Below are 19544 nucleotides of genomic sequence, written 5' to 3' on the forward strand. Positions count from 1 at the left end.
AGCACTGGTCAGAAGGTAACGTGTGGCTGCGAGGAATCAGGCAGCGTCTGGGTTTACTGTCCCGCACAGCAGATTGTGCACGCCCCGGGCCGACGTGCTGCACGTACACCACGCATCGTCTCCTCGTCCTGTGTCACGGGAGCGTCCCGTATGTGCACGTAGGGTGTAAACTGCATGCTGTCCCCTCCTGGCCATGGCTTCTGTCTAGTCTTTCACTGTTAGAAACGATGTGAAGTGAGCATCTCTGTGCTCGGTATCTCTCACCTGTGTGGTTATATCTGAATGAATTAACACAAGTGGAGTTGCTGGATCTTTATGTTTCAAGTTCCCTGGATGATGCCCGTCGTGGTCCATAGAAGCTGCATCAGAATGGTGCTCACAGCAATGTGTCTAGATCCTTCTAGATCCTTCCAACAACAGCTACACTCCCCCACCCCCCTGCCCCTGACTTGGGCAGTCTGACAGATGGACAGAAGTTTTCTTTCTGTCTCCCATGGAAGGAGGCTGAACGTGGGCTGTGCCGATTTTCTTCTCTGTAAATGGTCTGAGGATTTTCCTACCAGGTGATGGTGTTTTCTTATGGATTTGAAAGAAGTTTATTTTAAAGAAGTCTCATGTTTGTGATAACAGTTGCTGGTATTTTTTCTGAGTCCATTTTTATCTTTTGACTTTGTTTATGGTATGTTTTTCTCGGCAGACACTTTTGCTTTTTGGTTTGGCTTTTGAATGTACCAGTCTTCATGGCTGCTGGGTTTTGAGTCAGAACTAGAGAGGCCTGTCCCACTTGGAGATTCTTGTTTTTAATTCTCCTACGGTGTTTTCACTAGATGTAACTTTTATTTGTGAGGCATAACTTACACCCCATCCGCTGTCCATGGATGAAGTGTACATCCCAGTGAGAGCTGACAGTGCGGGTGCCTGGGCGACTGGTGCCTCCGTCAAGTCGTGGAGGGTGAGCCGCCTCGGCCCAGTGCCCCTCTGCCTGTCACTGGGCTGCTGATGCCTTTTGTAGAAGGCCTCATGAGCGGGATCAGGAAGGACGGACGCTCGTGTCGTTATGTGTGTGTGTGTGTGTGTGTGTGTGCCAGTAGCTTGCTCCTCTCTCTTGCTGGTGTCTTCTGTCTCGTGGTTCTTCTGCAGCCACTGTTAGCTCACCCGGTCTAGACATCTAGGCTGTTCTGAGGTGTTGGCTGTGATGAGTACAGCTGCCGTGAACCTTTGTTTGGACGTCTTCGTGTGGACGTGTAGCCTTGTTTCCCCTGGGCAAATACTTGGCAAGGGGATTTCTGTACATTTAACTTGAAAAGAAACTGCCAAATTGTTGAAGTGGCCGCATGGCTTCCCACATGCGTGCGTGGGGGCTCCCACCCCTTCCCGCCTCACCCCTCTGATCTCTCTTTTCAGCACGTTTATTGCCGGCTTTCCTGAGTACACTCAGCCAATGATAGACCACCTGGTGACCATGAAGATCAACCACTGGGATGGGTAAGTTTTGTGTCTCTGTGTTTGTGTAATTTTGTGGTGCATTTTTACCAGATCATCTGTCAAATAAGAACTATTTTCTTCCAGAGAGGAAGTTAAATTGAGGCAGGCCTTTAGTACATTTTCTCATTGTAGAGTTTGTGTTTTAAGATAACTTCTGAGGAGTGATAGGAGTTCGGTCTTCATGCCTGATGTGTTGGTTAATGGTCTGTGTCCAGTTTTCCCTCCGGAGGCCTCTGTCACTTGTGTCAGGTGTGTCAAGGCCCCCGTGGGGACGCTGCCGTATTGCTGTGTGACGGAGGGCAGGCTGCCTCCTGCGGATGTGAGGAGCCCTTCCCCAAGCGCTCCCTGGACGGCCCGCTCCTGCCCGATGCCGCTCCGTGTGGCCGTCTCGGCTGCCTCCTGGAGGCGAGCAGGCTTTTGCGGCTCTTTCCTGACTGCGTAGCCGTTTCTAGGCATCTTAGCATTTCACAGGCAGTTAAGTGTCTCTTCGGAGGGAGGGCTCCCAGTGCAGTCCAGAAAACAAGAGAGCCCATGTTCCCCACAGCTGTTACTGCCCCTGGGAAGACGAGATTGATTTTGTCATGAGAAGGCTTGGTACGGCTGTACAGACCGTAGATCTGAAGGATGGCAGATGACCGTTGTGTGTCTAGATCCTGCTTTTAGGGTGGGTGTTACTTGCAGAAAGCTCTTTCTGATCTGCTGGGGAATGTGGTCCAACCTCTGCCCCGAGGACCACGGCCACGTGCGGGGAAGCAGCCTTGGTGTCTGCCGCTCGCCTGGTGAGGCGGCGCCGTCCTCGGGAGACGGGTGCGTCTGTGTGCCGCTGGAGTAGGTGTGGCCTCTCTCCCGGGTCCCTTGCAGGCGATCTTCCTGAGTTGTGTGGGTTTCTGACACTTGAGGCATAGCTGCAATACCTCTCATAGAGCACAAATCCTGTGCACTGAGCCTGGGGGAAATTAGTTAATTAACCTGTTAGTCCATAGGGTATTTAAAGCCAGAATTGCAAATGTGTTACCTGTGGTTTCAGACTCAACTCCTGAGCTGTTGTCAGGACGCTCATTTCTTCTTTCAGTCCTGTTGGTGAAATGATGAAGTAGGGTTCGAGAGCTAATGGCTAAGAAAGAATTCTCGAGATGGTTTTAGTGCAAAAAGGTGGTTTTACTAAATAAAGCACGGGGACAGGGCCCGTAGACAGAGCTGCACTAGGTTGTAAAGAGTGACTGATTCTATACTTTTTCATCAGTGGGGGGTAGGGATAGCATCTGTCTCCAAAGAATTTGGAGCAAGGCTTTCAGGACCTTGCGGGGCTACTGTTAAGGTTACTTTTAGTGTTTGGGGCGCCTGGGTGGCTCAGTTGGTTAAGTGTCCGACTTCGGCTCAGGTCATGATCTCACAGTGCGTGGGTTCGAGCCCTGTGTCGGGCTCTGTGCTAACAGCTCAGATCCTGGAGCCTGCTTCGGATTCTGTGTCTCCCTCTCTCTCTGCTCCTTCCTCGCTCATGCTCTGTCTCTCTCTGTCTCAAAAATAAAATAGTGAAACATTTTTTAAAAAATTAAAAAAAAGTCATTTTTAGTGTTTAATGGAACATGAATGTTAAGGTACTAGGGTAGCCACGAGCTGGGTGGCTGTGGCCCCACGCAGGCTTGGGTTCATTTGGTAAAGTCTCCAGTCCTCATTTGCTACAGTCAGGGGGTCTTTTTTGTTCATTTGTGTTTATTTTTATTGGTGGTTTTGACTAAATGGGTAGTTGACACTTCTGTATTGTCTGTCCCCTCTCCATGAGTTGGATAAAGCTGGAATCATCACAAGGAAGGAACTAACCGTTTTCTCCGTCGTGTCCCCCAGAGTCATCAGAGAGCTGTCTGCAAAAGCTCTGCACAACCTGGCCCAGCGAGCGCCTGAGTACAGCGCCACTCACGGTAGGTATGCTCAGACCCCCCTGCTGGTGCCACACACGAACGTGTGTGTGCACGGCAGATGCGCAGGTGCACACAGCAGGCAGGAGCTGAGGACAGGCCACTGTAGGGTGTGGAGGGCTGAGAACGACGTTGTGTTTCTTTCTTGCTGAGAAGTGTGTGAGTGAGGAACTGGGCTGTACTTAATCAGGGGACAGAACAGAACCAGCTGCCGTGGCCTCTCTGAGGACGGGTGCTGTGCGCATGGCAGTCTGTGTGCCCTGGGTGCAAGGCCCATTACCGCAGGGAACCGATGGATTGTGTTATATATCTTAAGTATTTCGGATGGCAGCTCCTGGCTGTGGGAATAGCCTGCTGTGCTGTTTCCCGACCTCTGGGAGAGGCCTGAGCGTAGGCCCCCTGCGGGTGGTGTAGCTGCAGAGTAGAGCAGCCAGGTCCAAAGGGACTACACCCGTTATCATTAAGGAAAGAACCCATATTCCAGAATAAAGATAACATTTGGTTTCAGTGTGGGAGCCATGTGCAAATTTCTTTAAATCACGCTTCTTCCTGCTGACTTTTGTTGGGGTAACTAGTGGTTGAATTGTGGCTTTTCATTTGGAGTTAGTGACTTGACTTCTGCGTGCCCCTCACAGGCCCTGGGGCTTAAGATGGAGCTTTGGGGCTGTTAGTTCCTGAGGGGCTTTTAGCTTCACAGTCTGTGGGTTAAATGTGCTGTCAGGAGTCTGTTATTTACCTATAATCGATAATCCTCATGGCCTGAATGAAGGGGTGCTCAGCCTTGTCCTTTCTTCTCAAAGAGCATTAACAGGGTGAGGGGTTTCCCTGACTCTTGAACCCTGACTGCTGCCAGCTGCCTCATCTGAGCGCCTATGTGGGATGCCTCTGGCTTGGATGCTGTTTGCTTTTCCAGCCTCCACAGCAGTGCATTTGTGCGTCAGGGAAGCTGAGGCTCAGGGGCATGTGATTTCCCACGCTGGTGTGGACGTGGCCCCTTGTCTGCACTCCACCAGGCTCTAGGGGTCTTGGGACACTGCTTTCTGTCCCCAGAGCACCAAAGGCATAGGGGCTTCCTTTGCTCTGGGCAGGGGAGGCAGGGCTCCCGCCTGAGTGGGGTTGTGCACGACTGTAGGCTCCTGCTGCTTGGCCTCCATCCTGCACTGTGCCCAGGCGGAGCCACTGCCGGCCACTTAGCCACGGGAGAGACCTGGTTCTCTCTCTTCACATGCGTCCCTGCTCTGTGTCTGGGGGACCCAGGGATTGGGAGGCCCCCCGCCCCGCCCCTCCTCACTTCTCTGGGTGTCTAGGAGGGTTTGGCATATTGCTCCAATGGCCCTTACAAAGGTAACTTTCCATGGGTACACCTCCCCCTTTGGATCCCGTCTGTGAGTTCAACACGTCCTCCTAATGCGCGCTCGTTGACGTGTCCTCCTGCCCCTGTCCTTTGCAGTTCTCCCGCGTCTGCTGTCGATGACACAGAGTCTGGATCTGCATACACGGCACGGGGCTGTCCTCGCCTGTGCGGAGGTCACCCGTGGCCTGTACAGACTCGCGGTGCAGGAGGACAGGTAGGGGAAGCACTGCGGTCCCATGGAACCACTGTGGTCGCGAGCCTGGAACCCCGTCCACCTCCACCTGTGTTTATTTGTGACAGGGTCACTGAATCTTTGGGTCATCCCATGTTTTATCTGACGAAGTCTGTCAGTGTCTTCCCTCTGATGGGCTGTGTCTGTCTCTAGTGGGAGCCGGCAAGCGCCTGGCTGTTCAGTAGCCGTTTTCTTTGTTTCCTCATTGTTCTGGGGGTCTTGAGTTCGGTGACAGGAGCAGATGCGTTGTCAGAGACGGCGCCCAGTAGGCCATATGCTTGGTGGTCTTTGCTCACCTCACTTTTCATCGTTTAAAATACCAGAGAGTGTAAATGTAGACGTTTCCCCTGAGGACGTCTCCAGTTGGCCGGTTCTAACAGAACGGGAGAGCACGTGGAGTTGGGTCAGTGGGGGAGCTCCCCGCATGCCACGCTTTGTGAGTTGGCAGGGCTGCTATGTGGATTTCTGCTTTTCTTTCTTGCACAAAAGTAAAAACTCCCGACAACTGCAGTGTCTGTAATCTGGTTCCTGGACACTGTTGTAATCCCATCGGCTCGCTCTGTGTGATCCCCTGGGGCCCACCGGGGCAGGTGCTGGCGGCAAGCACTGGGGTTTGGGTCCTGCTCGCCCCACTGCGCGCCATGGCTCAGATACACAATGTCACACAGCCTTCCTGACATCCACGTGGGGGTGAAATGGCACCTGTGGGCCAGGCCGAGGACTCGGTGTCTATGGCAGTGCTCTCTGTGGTCGAGCAGAGGCCAGGCGCGAGCTGGAGCCCTGTCCCGTGCAGCCGCAGGGGACGCATGGGGCGTGACGGCGTGGTGAGGTGTCCACCAGGGCAGGGCAGGTCAGGGAGACCAGTGCGCGGGGTTTTCTTGGGGGTGGGATGTGGGTGGCCACTGCCTGGTGTGGACTAACGTCCCGGACTCCCGGAAGAGAGCAGGCTTCTGTACAGTCAGTCTAGGCACAGAGTCCCCCTCGCGGTTAGGGAGTGGCGGGAAGCCCGCCTACGATCCGGTTCTTGGATGCTGGCCGAGTGCCTGCAGTCCTTTCCAGGGCAGCAGTGAGCCTGCCATGTGAGCTCTCATCTGGCCCCGGGGCCCTCACCTCAGCTTTGGTGGGCCAAGTCTCCGATGGGCGTCCTGGCTGCTCTGCGGCAGGCCTGGCTGCGTCCCCGTCCCAGGCCCACCTCCATCGTCGGCAAGCTGCTGCTCGGGAAGGTCCCGATGCCCGCCCTCCTTGAGGTGGACACTGCTGTAGGCGGGTAGCCCCTGCAGGTGTTTGGGGAGGGAGGCGCTGGGGCACCTGAACACCATGCAGGCCTTTCTGAGCCCTGGGCTGCCCTAGTGCTTGTTGTGCTCAGGATCTCAGCTGTTGTGTTTGAACCCACACAGGCCCATCACAGACTACCTGGATGACGTGGCAGTGCGGGGCCTGAAGCATATTCACCAGCAGGTCTGTGTGCAGCCCACCGGAGCATCCCTTTCTCCAGGTTTCCTGGTGCCCGCAAGCGTCTGCTGCCCTTTTGAGCTGTCTCCACCCTCCTCAGCCCTGTTTGAAGCCCAGAGTCTGATGACTGGGAAGATCAGTGCTGGGGCCCATTGGTTGGAAGCAGCTCTCTTCCTTTGGCCTCCCTGGTGGCCAGCACCTGGGGGTTGGTCTGGGGTGGGAGGGGCCTGCTGGGGCTCATGCATGCGCTCTCCTCCTGCGTGGCCAGCACCTCGGGCGGCACAGGAGGCCGCTAATCAGGCCCATGCAGGTGACATGGCCTCTCCTATCTGGTCCTCGTCCTCCTGTGCTGCCCAGCTGAACCTGTCCCTGGGTGTCTAGCCATTCAGGCACGTTCCATGCCTTCCTGGACGTGGCCTGTGCTCACCGAGACGACACATAGAATAAGCACGAAGGCTTTGATTGCCAGCTGTGTCTCCACAGTGGGACTCGAGTCTGAAATGACACTCCTGTGTGTGCACGTCTCTGGGGGAAGGTGTGTCTGTTTTTGTGGGGCTTTGAGGTCTTCCAGGTTCTGTGATTCAAAAGAGGTAAAGTATGAACTAAGGCCTTAATGCTACTGGATAACATCAGAGTCACTCACGAGGACGTAGACAGGTTTAGCGTTTGTTGTTCAGAATAGAGTTTGGTATTCATTCCGGGTTCTCTCTTTATAGAACAATATACCGTCTTGGTATCAGACTCCCTTGCGGTGTAAGCCATTGACTATGATTTTGGCAAATCCCTTCGGTCTACTTGGGGTGGTGAAGCACCGCGAGGCGGTGCTGGGAGGGGTGCGGTGTGGAGACTCAGGGCCTCTGAGCCAGGGTCCTCTGCGAGTGCAGAAACCCGTAGTGCCTGCTCCCTCGAGTTTTTGTGGGAAACAGAGACGGCATTTGCCTAGCTCAGTGCCGTCTGGTGCAAGCGTGACAGTGTGAGGTGGGGTGTCTCTCTCATAAGGGGGACACAGGAAAGCGGGTTGTCACCAGGTGCTCGCTGGGAGTAGAGTGGGCTCTGTGCTCAGGACCTGGGTCAGCTCTCTGGGGACACCAGCCTGAGAAATGCTTGCTGCGTGTCCTCGTCCTTCCCATCCGGTGCCCAGTAGCGTTGTACATCTGCTGCGTGATTTTAAAAATCAATTAATTTTAATACCTAACTTTTACTTCTTTTAGCTTTACGATCGTCAGTTGTACAGGTAAGTGTCACCTACCCTACGTTCTCCTGTGTCTTAGAGAGAAGATTCCTTATCAGTAAAGGTTGGGGTGGCCTGTTGGGGCTTCTGCGAGTTGCCCCCTCAATGCCTGCCCTATGTTTATTTGATTTGAAGGGCGTCACAGTCACAGGACATGGCTGGTGTTGGTAAGCTTTGGTGAGGTTTTCGTGTCCTATAAAGAAATGTGTGGTCCTATGGGCGCTGGGTGTTGCAGACTGCCACGTGGCTACAGCCACAACGCCGAGCAGCCGACCGGTCCTGTCTCCCCACCTGCGCAGACGGGGTCTCACCATGATGTCCTTGCTTGAAGGTCTGGCTTCCTTCACTTAGTGTGAGGTTGCAGAGAGTTGTCTGTGTTGCAGCGTGTGCCGTGGTGTTGCCTTGTGTCACCGTGTGCAGCTCAGCGGTGCACACGTGCTTGCTGTGTTGATCTGCCCGTCCGGTGTGGGCATTTGGGCTCTTCCAGCTTTTCTACTCGGAGTAAACCTGCTGTGAACATTGGCGCTCAGGTCCTGGTGTAGCCGTGTGTTCCCACCTTTCTTGGGTACGCACCTGGGAGGCTGTTGCTGGGCAGGACAGCGCGGGTGTGTTTTTAAGGCCCGACAGACTCATCCCAAGGGCTGTGCCCCTTTGTCTCCAGCAGTAGCGGTCGGGAGCCATCCCGGCGAGAGTTGCATTTCCCTGTGGCACCTTATCCTGTGCTGACTGGTTGTCTTTTGTCGTCTTCTGTAAACTGACTGTTCGAGTCTTTTGCTTGTTAAAAACATTCTGCGATCTGTCTGCTCCCTGAGCTGTCAGCACTCTACTATTCTAGATGTGAGCTCTTTATACACCTGCTCTCCCAGAGTTTCCCCCGGACTGAGGCTTGTCTGCATTTTCTTAGTGGCTTTTTAACATAACCGTGTGGAGTAGTGAGTATGGGCTGTTCTCCTTTGTCCTTGACATGTTCCCCTCTTCCTGAGAATGCGGGGCCTGCTCTGACCCCTGGCCGGGGGCCCCCCTTCCAGAGCTTCCTGTGCAGAGAAACTTCTTTCAGAACTACTCAGGTGACCTTCCCAGAGTTGGCTGGCATTGCCCTCAGCTGATTTGGCAGCTGTCCTAAATTACTTTAAGGTTGATCTTCTGTGCCTCTTTCTTACTTCAGAATCCCCTTTTCTGGGCAGCTCTGTCCATGACGGTCCATGGACTGTTCCCATTAACAGACCTCTCTTCCCCCACAGACAGCCCTGTGCTTGAGCCAGTGCATAAATGTGGGTGGGGCTCATCCGTGTCCCGTGAGCACCTGTGAGATGTGGCTGGGTCTGTGCCGGGACCTTCCTTGGCTCCGTGGGCCCCACGGTTGGTGGAGAGATGCACCTGGGGTCCCAGGACGGTTCCGTAGTGTTGTCCCCTGTAGATGTCCTTCTACTCTGGTTGGGGCAGGATCTTTGTGTTGCCCTGCAGATGATGCGCCTCCCCAGTGACTCACGGGTTCTGTGCCCTTCCCCAGTACGGGTTAGTGGACGTTTCACCAGCAGGACCTGGTGGAGCCTTGTGTATACCTTGATGGGCTGCAGCTGCACAGTGTGGCCTGATCCCAGGGAGGGGGGGCAGCCTGGCCGTGTGTCCCGCTGTGGACGTGACCGCTCCAGGTTCAGGCTTTCCATGATAACAGGCGAGTAGGGGTCAGCACCTGGGCTGCTCCCCTTGGGCTCTCGACTGTTACACCTCCGTTGTCCGCACCTGTCACAGCTGGCTTTCCACCTGTTCTTACAGTAAAGAGAACGCTGGCCCTCGAGCCTCGAGTAGAGAGCATGCCCAGTTCTTTCTGGTGAAATGCATGAGCCCCCAGAAGGCTAAGCCGCGGCGTTGAGGCCGATGCACGGCACAAGGGAGTGCCGGAGTGCCGCGCACAGCTCTGCCGGGTAGCCAGTGGCTGATGATGGTGTCCGTTCGCATCTTACAGGTTCTAAGCGTACACCTGTGCCTTGTTTTAAATTTCGCTTTTAGTGATGAGTCTCCAGAACAAATAGAAAATGACACCCTTCAGTGAGGTCAGTGCACAGAGAAAAAGCACGTGGCCTCCTACCGCCACGGCAGCCCCCTGGGTGGGAGAGGCCTGTGTGCCTGCAGTGTTTACTCACCATGTGTGACTCAAGTACACGCCTCAGCCAGAGGCCCTGGCCAGTGACCACAGCGGTGAGGTCACATTGCCCCGCGTCACTCCTGGGCTTGAGGGTTCCCGCCGGGGCTTGAACATGAGTGGGAACCGCGGTGGCCACCACCAGGGCCCCGCACTGTGTTCTGATACTATCCGGCCTCTTCCCTTTTTGTTTGCATGACACCGCCCTTTTTTGTTTTGTTTTGTTTTGTCGCGGGTAACGTTCTACATTGTGGGTTTACAGGCTGTTCCCTCGTGGCTGGTGTGGCTGGCCTAGACACTCGTGTTGCCCACAAAGGAGGCATGCCAGTGTGGTTGCCCACTAGCGGGAACACCAAGTTAACCTCTGGGTTCAGGGGAGACCTCCAGAAGGTCACATGTGCCGCACGCCCCTCACACGCCGCTGGTGAGTGACCCGGGGGCTGGCAGTTTCATGACGTGTGGACCCCCGTTTTCTAGCGCCTGCTCCCTCACCCAAGTCAGTCACATGGTTGCCAAAGCACGCTGGTCTGATCCACTCTTGCTCCTATGCTTGCTGTCCAGGACTTGTGTGGAAAACCACCTTTTCTTTTCATCCTCATGTTGCTGCTGCTGGCACCCACGCTCTCACCAGCGTGCCGAAACCCACGGGCATTGTTTTCATTCTCTGCTCAGATCGTCCCAGATTTGGCCCACGGGAGCTTGTTTGAGCAGACTGCTGTCATTTTTACAAGATTCCCTTAGTCTGAGCATTTCTTTGTAGCAAGATCTTTTTAAACCTTTCTCAAAAAAATTATTTTGGTTTTTGTTCCCACTGCCATCGATGGCGTTGAGTGCAGCTCTTCTCAGGTTGGGTATTTTACCTTTTAGGTTCCATTTGCCTCGTATGCCTTCAGTGCCCTCCTTGAGCTTGTGTCTCCCTCTGCCTCTGTGGTGCATGTGACCCCAGTAGCTGCCAAAACGGCCTTGTGCGCTGCCGAGTCCTTCTTGGTGTTTGTGGGTCGTGTTTTCCAGCTGATTCTTGTGTAGATGCCAGCGGTGTGAGATTTTGTCGCTGGGTACAGGGTGCGGCTGATGGCTGCTCGCTGCCTTCTGGTGGGTCTGTGACTGGTCACCATTAGTTGGCTCCTTTCTGGCTGGCACTGAAGGGCCTGTGGTGGGTCCAGAACCAGCTCACGGATGGGCCTTGTGCACGACCAGGTTCTGCCACTCTTGCTGCCAAGGCCCCTCCTGCCGTGCAGGCTCCCGTGAGTATCTTGCCTTCTTGCAAGCATTTCTTTCCTCTTGGGCTCAGGTAGTTCCTTTTCTTGCACGTGAGGCTCATGACACCCCCCGCGGCCCCCCCCCCCCCCCCCCCGTCTTGAGGATGCCCCTGCAGGGCTCTGGGTCCCCACCCTCTGCCTCCACCTCCTTGACTCTGCTGACGGGAGGCTCCTCGGCTTGGCCATCATCCTGAACCTGGGAGTGTCCTAGGCTTTGCCTGCTTCCCTCCCCCCACAGACTCTGTGCTCAGTGTCAGAGCTTTCCTTTCCTAGAGTTCATCCAGTTGCCTAATTGTTTAAGGCAAGAGGGCGAGTCTTGTTACTGTCTGGGCCAGAAGCAGGAGTCTCCTAAACTGCTCTGTAGTCTTCTCATGGAGTGCTCTTACGCTCACACCCACCTCTTTTCCCAAGGTCAGCGTCAGGCATTAGGTGTCCGGAACGGGCAGTGCTTCTTCCCCGAGGGACATCAGCAGATGGCTTCCTTGGGCTGGATGCTGGTAGCTTCCTGGCATCCCTTGTTCTTACAGACTAAGAGCCGAGCAGTATTTGGAACTTGTTCTGTGTGACCGTATAGTGTGGTTAATGCTTGTGAGGATTATAGTGCCCGGTGGAACCCAAGAATCAGAATGACCCCATCTGGAAGGTGGTGGTTATAGCACGTTTTCCATTTCTCGCTGTAAGAGCCGTTTCCTGGCGGTAACAAATGTGGCTCAGCAGCATCTTACTGGTGTTTGCAGCCTGAAGTTTCACCTGTTACTTAGTGAGGATATTTCGTGTTCTGTGTGGTAAAAGATGTTAACTCTGAATGTTTTCATTGATTTTCAGGGGTCTAGGAGGAGAACTCATGAGACAAGCAGGTAGGTCTGAGCCCCGGGCTTGTGTGAGACTAAGTCCTAAGGGCATTTGCTTCACTCTCCAGTGCTGCGTGTTCTTTGTACCCTCAAGCCCTTGCTTGCTTGCTGGCGAGGTGCACCCCAGAGTCCACGCTGTGTGGCATGCATGTCCTGGGCAGCGTGTGGTGCCAGGCCTGCCCCCCAGGTCGGCTCAGCCGTGATAGACGGGGGAGCAGGGAGTCCCCGCCTGGCTCACTTGTGTCCCGGTGGTGTTACTTGGAAAGACTTGAGGAGAGGTGGCCTTTCCTCGCATCCTCCTCCTCCTCCTTCAGCACCCATGGCTCCCCTGTGCCACAGTAACTACCATGTAGAAAAACTGCTTTGTTTTGTCCAAAGATGAAGAAAAAGCAACTGCTATTTTAGTGTTTTCATAGCACCCCAGATTCTTGGGGGCTTTGCCCTGGGGGATAGCTGTGCTCTGTGGTTTGTTGCAGGGGTGCTGAGGGGGGGGGGCCCTCCATCCTCCCCTCCCTGTCTCCCCCTGCTGTCTGTGCCGGGAGGCTGCCTAGAAGGGGCGCCTTGGGGGGGTGTTGCTGCTCAGAGGGCCCCTGGCTTCCAGCCTGTTTTGTCAGTGGGTACTGCTGCCAGGTCAGTACAGGATAGAGGATGGTGAGGCCAGCCAAGGCATATGGAAGATCGTCACTTAGTCACCAGGAGGAAGTGAGCCCTAGCATTTTCTTTTTTAAAAAATGTTTATTTTTGAGAGAGAGAGTGAGAGAGTCCTAAGCAGGCTCCATGCTGTCAGCACAGATCCTGACACAGGGCTCAAACTCACAGACTGTGAGATCGTGACCTGATCTGAAGCCGGATGCTTAACCAACTGAGCCCCCCAGGTGCCCCAGGCCCCAGCATTTTCTTGAACACATATTATTAATTTGCTTCCTAGTGTGGGAGGTGAGGACCCACATACTACTCTCCTAATGTCTCCCAATCTCTTGTGGATTTAAGTCACATAGAAGAGGACTGTTTTATCCAGTTAAAATTCATTTAAACATATCCTTGTACCTGCCTTAAAAAAAAATCTCTTTATTCCTTTCTGTGTTTCTGAACTTCCAAGGGGATCCTTTCCTTTGCCTGAACACCAAATGCTCTTTAGTGTTTTCCGTGGTGTGTGTCTGCTGGCAATAAACTCCAATTTGTCTGCAAGTGTCTTTCTACGTTTTCTACACCTTCATTCCTAAAGGGTATCTTTGCTGGGTATAGAACTGATGGTCCTCATTTATTTATGCACATATTTATCTGCACTTTAAAGACAACATTGTATTCTGTCAGCTTCTTTTCCTGTTTTGTGGAGAAGTTTCCTGGCAGTCTATTTTCTCTGGCCTCTTTGAGGTTGTGTCTTTGTGTCTGGTTTTCATGGCTCACACAGCAAACCTAGAGCGGGGGTAACAGGTTCCATAATCCGTAGCGTCGGTGGCTTGTTTGGGTCACTTTTGGAAAAACTCAGCCATCATGTCTTCAAATTTTGCTCTTCTACTCTTTCTCCCGCTGCTTCTGGGGCTCTAGGCTCCGCACGGTAGACCTACTTCTCCACTCTGCACGTCTTGTCCGTCTCCTGCTTTTCTGTCCTTTTCAGTTTGGATATTTGCCCCATATTCCATGTCACAGATTCTCTCTTCAGTTTATTATTAAACTCATCCGTTGGATTTTTAATTCTTGTGTTTTTGTGTTTCAGAGTTTATTTTTTAATAGTTTCTATATCATTGTCATAGTTTTTAATAATTTACCTTTTTGAACAAAATGAACATTTATTTTTTAAAGTTTATTTTACTTATTTTGAGAGAGAGCGAGCGAGCGTGCGTGCGTGTGTGTGCAGGGGAGGGGCAGGGAGAGGGAGAAAGAGAATCTCAAGCAGGCTCTGTGCTGACAGCAGAGAGCCTGACATGGGGCTCGAACTCCAGAACCATGAGATTGTGACCTGAGCTGAAGTTGGAACCTTAACCGACTGAGCCACCCAGGTGCCCCTGAGCAAAATAAGCATTTAGAATCGATGTCTAATAACACCATTGTCCAGAGCTTGTGTAGGCCTGGATATTGGGTCTGAGAAGTTAGAGAGGTACTTCGTTTCCTACCCCAGAGGGTCTTTACATTGGCTTCTGGCTGGAGGCGAGGGGTGCGAGCAGTCTGGGGCACCTCCAACCCTTTCGGGCCTTGAGAGATTCCATGCTGGCTGAAGCCAGCAGACCTGTGTTTTGTGTCTGGGGTGTGGTCCTTTGGATTCAAGGCCGTGTGAAGGTTTCTCAGTTTTCCCTCAGTCGCTCTGGACTCAACACTCTGTCCCAGTGGCCCTTGGAGGCTCATGGATACTTTGGCCATCTTCCTGGGCTTTGAGGGTGAGCCTCCTCTGGCAGAAGCCGCTCGGGCCAGGGGTGTGGCCCCCGTCTGTGCTCCCCTGGAAGCTCCCCAGTGACTTCAAGCACGTAGAGTTTGTTTCTACTTTTGTCCAGCTTTTTAAAAATGTTGTCTTAGCTGGTGGGTTGGTCTGAGTGACCTGGTCTGTAACCTTTCTTTTAAAGTTTTATTTTGAAATAATTGTAGACTCACAGGAAATTATAAAGCTCTTTTTTGTTTTTGTTTTTAACTTAAAAGAATGCATTTAAAGTTCACGTGTAGGGCAAATCTTTAAGAAAATTATTTTTTTAAATATTGAGGACTCGGATTTACTAGTCCTTAAAACATACTATGTAAAACGATTCGAAGCAGAGTGGCATTTTTCTCAGGAGCAGGCAGGCAGAATGGTAGAACAGAAGACAGGATCCAGAAACAGACTCTGATGTAATAACACCTATGGGATTTGACACATGACACACAGGTACCTCCAGCGTTGGTGGGGAAGGTGGCTTACTGAGGAGTGATGAGGTCATGGATGGCCGTGTGGGAGAAATGAAAATCGTATCCCCACCTCATGCATATCCAAAACGAAATTTCTGATTAAAAACTTAAATGCAAAAAACACAACTTAAAAAACTTCCAGGAAATTTTAGGAGACATTGTAGGGATAGCATCGGTCTCTAAAAAACTTAACCTGGAAAATTTCAAAGCTACACAGAAGCACAGAGAAAGAGCTTGCAGAGCCTCACGTGTTGTGCTTCTGTTGCAACGAGCCTGTGTTCCCTGCGTCGGAAAGCAGACCCAGACATACTCCCTCAGGTGGTCCTCACTGGGGCACAGGTTTGTCTTGTGTTCTGATGTTGGCTTCTGGCACGTAGACACCCCACAGAATGAGCAGTAGCTCCACAACTGGAAACAGTAGAAAATCATGTGCTTGTCTACATAAGTTGTGAAAACCGTTGGACGGGCAACACAGAGTTAGAGAAAGTACCTGGACTACAGTGAAAGATCTTTTCAAATTGCCGGAGCAGATACACGGACGCTCCCCGTGAGCGCACATGTGGTGGCCCCCATGCTGCTGACAGGTGCCTAGAGGACAGCGGAATTCTTTTTCCGGGTGGCTCTAGCCCCTGGAGCGTGAGCTGTCACAGGCTTTCCACTCTGCCCTCGGGCGGTGTCTCTTGCCATTAGAAGTGTGTACGTTCCTGCAACCCGGGTGCCACCACGGGGGGCTCCGCACACAGAGCTGTGTAAGGGCAGGTGGGCAGTCCGTGTCTACAGGCGTGTTGTGGCGACCTCGTGTGCAGTGGCCGAGAACCGGAGGGAGCACTCAGCCCGTCGGGAGAGATCCTGAACGACTAATTTCGTGTCCCGAGTACAGAGCACCACACGTCTGCTCACAGTGGTGTGAGGTCTCCGGCCGTTGGTTGCCTCATTAGAGAGAAAAGCAGGGTGGTGGCTGGAGTCTGTGCTGGTGGCCAGGGAGCCCCCGTAGCTGGGTGGGACCTCGTTCCTGGTCACGGGTAGTGGGAGTCAGGAGCTGTGAGGAGGGGGACAGGCTCACCTTTGGTCTGGGGCATCCTGTGTGGCTGCTCCGGCTGGTGGTATCTGGCACGACTGTGTGGGCCTTGTGTCCCCAAGTGCTTGCTCCGTTCTTGGGGCCCCCTTCCTCCTGTGGGAGCTGCATCTCAGATGCCACAGCTCCTCGTAACTCGTAGGTTATCGATGGCCCCGTTAGCACATGCGTCCTCTGAACTGAGAGTTGGCCCTGGGGCTTCGGGTTGGGGTCAGGCCTGTAAGCTGTGGGGTTGTCGGCTGCAGTGCCCTGTGCAGGCCTGGCCGCGTCTGGAGCAGGTTCTCCGAGGCCGTACAGGTGAGGAGGCGCCAGGGCCCCCGCGGGCCAGCCGGACGCCAGCACTGATGTGTCCAGAGCGTCTGGGCATTCAGGGCCGGGCGGGCGCTGCGATGGGCATTTCTGGAGAAATGACGTTGTATTTGTCCTTTTTCTTCTTAGTGTGCGTTCTGATTGAGAACCTGTCCCTTTCTAAGATGCCTTTTAGAGGTGACGCCATCATTGGTAAGTGCTTTTCTTCTTCATTGACTCACATGGTAGCACTTTCGGCCAGAACTATTCCAAATTAAAAGGTAGAAGTGAGCCGGCTAGGATGTTTCATGATCTCAGAATGCCCATTTTCGAAATTGCTGTGAGGACCCATTGTAAGTAATGAGAATCCCCGCACGCTGTGCCCTCAGAAAGAGGGAGAATCTCTCCCTTGTCTTCTGAGAGATCAGTGGGCCTCCTTCCCCTGAGCCGGGACTTGGCAGTACCAGGCCTTCTCAGCTCCTCACCCGGACCGGGTGCGGGCAGGGGTGTTGGGGACCAGCTGTGGTGGAGCAGTGGCCGGGCTGCTGTGCAGGCCTGGCGTCCTCCGTGTTCTGTGGCATCTGGCCACAGAGGGGCAGTAAGGAAGGGGCTTTGGGGTCACCTCCCAGGCCGCCTTTTTTCTTTGCAGTCTCATGGGTTCCTTGCCCTGTGCTGCCCTGCAAAGAAGGTTGGATACATTTAGCATTCCTCGCTCAGTGTGGGGTCTAGTTGAGTTGAATGTTTGGGTAATCATCCGTGTGGGTTTGGGGGTTGCATTGCTTGAGAGAGAGGTGCTGGAAGCCACCACCTTGCAGTATTAAAAGAGCAAAAATTTCCCATGGTAACAGTTAACATTTCTGCAGCCAAAGGAAGGCTCTCTCCCTCTGAATGGAGAGGGCCCTTGGAATTTTGTGCAGCCTGGGTAATGTTTACCTCAGATTTTCTCCAGATTCATCTTGAAGGGTTACCATACACTTTATGAGGTAGATCTGTTGTTTTTAATTTCATCTAAATGTTCCTAATTGGGTAAAATGATTGTCTTTGTTTGACAGATGGTTGGCAGTGGCTGATAGATGACACTTTGAGAAATCTCCATCTTATTTCAACTCCTTCTAGACAACAGATCAAGGTATGGTAAGCAAGATTTCTGTGGCTGTTCCATTGTATGGAAAGTGACATTAATTTTTTTCCTAGTGTTTGTTTCAAAGGACGGTGTGGGTTGTGAGTCCCTTTTATACACTAACGTGATAATTGATAAATGCCATAGTTCTGTTTGGAATTCTAGATGGTATTGTCTGTATAATTTATAATCAGGAAAACTAATGTAGCCAACGATGACCAGAATATTTAAATTTTTTGTTAGCATTTCTGGCTTAATTAGATTCACCTTCTGCACATTCCTTCTGTTTATGCGTACTAATTACTTGCTCAGTTGCGTTCTGTGTCCTATTGGTTTGCGGGGTGGTAAGGCTAGACTCTGCTGGGACGCCCAGGTGCATGTGGGAACCTCGGTCCAGGGTCCCTGCCTGCATGCATTGGTTGTCTTGAGTGAGGACAGGGTGTGTGTGTCCGGTGGCCCATGTGCTGCTGCCCTTTCCTGGGACAGGTGACTTTGGGCTGGCAGAGCTGTCACAGAAGTTCTAGAGTGGGTGTGGAGGGGCTTTGGGATTGAGGGTGGAGAAATGGAAGTCCGTATTGGTCTCCTGTATGATTAATGCTCTAGCCTCCTATGTATCCTTTTTTACTTTTTTATGTTTATTTTTGAGAGAGAGACAGAGCATGAGCGCGGGAGGGGCAGAGAGAGAGGGAGACACAGAATCCGAAGCAGGCTCCAGGCTCCGAGCTGTCAGCACTGAGCCCGACCGAGGGCTCGAACTCATGGGCCATGAGATCATGACCTGAGCTGAAGTCGGATGCTCAACTTACTGAGTCACCCAGGAGCTCCTGACCCTTTTATTTTAAAGGCACTTTATCATTCTATAGAATCCACATACAGTTTTACTAGCTGAATTCAAATGTTTCACAGTCAGGGCCTCAAAATTTCCTTTGAAGACTGTTCCCACAATGGAGTCACACCAGCGGTGATTGTGGCAGTTTGCACAGATGACCCCTCGGTGTGGTGCTGCCTCGTGTGGTCCATCCCTGTGCCCATGGCCCTTCCTGTGTGGCCTCTGGCGTGTCTCTCCAGGGCTGCTCTGTTGGACTCAGCTCCCTGGTGTGGGGGAGCAGCAGGAAAGAAAATAGGAATCCAGCATTCACCCTTTGCTGTCTGTCTGACCCTGAGAAGCTTACCTTGAGCTCACGTTCCTCCTGTGGGGAGCGGAGGTGTGCCGGGGACCCCGGGGCCCATGGCTGCTGTTGGCTCCCACTCACTCCCCCTCCACCCCGGCCCCACGGCGCCTCTCCAAACGATACTTGTACACTACTCCTGTGTGTGTAACACACGCTTCGCCCTTAATTCTGCTGGGAAAGAAAAAGTGCCCCATTTTATTATTAACTGTTTGTATCCGAAGACACTTGCATTGTATGGAAGAAATCACGTTTCCATTCAGGTTGTTAGTTGCAGAAAACATTTAAGTTCTAATTGTATCTGGCGACGACCAGCAGATGGGCTAGAAAGGGGTACTTGACTCAGTTTCTGTTTGTTTCAGACTTACTGGGGGGCACCGGGGGAGGGGCGGGGGGTACGGGGGCACTGGGTACTCACGTACTGCTCTGTTTCAGGAAGCAGCCGTCTCGGCCCTGGCTGCACTCTGCCGCGAGTACTACGCCCGGGAGGCTGGGGAGGCAGATCCCGCTAGGCAGGGTGAGTGGGCCACAGGGGCTTCCTGCAGGAAGCGTGGGCGTGCAGGGCGTGGAGCGCTGCCCCCTGCTGCAGGGTGGACGGGTTTGGGGAGCTGGGGCTGGAGCTGGGGAGGGCGGAGATGGTGATGGCCGCTGGGGGGGGGGGGGGCTCTCGTGGACCCATGGGGTTCATGGGGCATCTGGAGGCGTTGGTCTGTCTCTAGATGGGTGTGTGCCTGGCACGTGGGCATTCCCCTCACCCAGCACCAACGAGCGTGATGCTCACGCACAGAACCCACACTTACGTCAGCAGCATTTGCCTGAATGACATTTTGAAGTAAACTGCCGCCCCCCCCCCGCCGGCTTGGAGGTTCCCTTTGTACCTGGATGGAGCACCTTCCTGCTCTGTCCTCCCACGGGACCTCCCATTTCTGTTCCATTTTGTTTGTTTGCCTTGGTGCTTGTTCCTTGGCCCCTTCCTCTCTTGTCTGGAGGGTTTCCCGGAACCCCCCTCGTGGTGGTTTGTCTGGCACATCACGGGTGCCTTTGGGATCTGGACTGCGTGGAGGTGTGGAGACGCTTCACGCTGACCTGCCGTGG

General features: G+C 53.2%; 1 protein-coding gene across 2 annotated transcripts in view; it reads left to right on the plus strand.

Annotated features, from left to right (window-relative positions):
* The window catches only part of TBCD (tubulin folding cofactor D), a 160181-nt gene that overhangs the window by 118170 nt on the left and 22467 nt on the right, over positions 1-19544 (plus strand). For both annotated transcript variants that reach the window (XM_040456753.1, XM_040456752.1), the window contains 9 exons: positions 1405-1485; positions 3331-3404; positions 4852-4969; positions 6385-6445; positions 7651-7673; positions 11898-11929; positions 16311-16373; positions 17213-17289; positions 18885-18966. In XM_040456753.1, coding sequence (XP_040312687.1) covers positions 1405-1485; positions 3331-3404; positions 4852-4969; positions 6385-6445; positions 7651-7673; positions 11898-11929; positions 16311-16373; positions 17213-17289; positions 18885-18966 — 611 coding nt within the window. The remainder of the gene's footprint in view (positions 1-1404; positions 1486-3330; positions 3405-4851; positions 4970-6384; positions 6446-7650; positions 7674-11897; positions 11930-16310; positions 16374-17212; positions 17290-18884; positions 18967-19544) is intronic.

The sequence above is a fragment of the Herpailurus yagouaroundi genome, unplaced genomic scaffold (assembly GCF_014898765.1).
Source record: "Herpailurus yagouaroundi ecotype Mexico unplaced genomic scaffold, PumYag 217, whole genome shotgun sequence".
In the NCBI taxonomy this organism is placed as follows: Eukaryota; Metazoa; Chordata; class Mammalia; order Carnivora; family Felidae; genus Herpailurus; species Herpailurus yagouaroundi.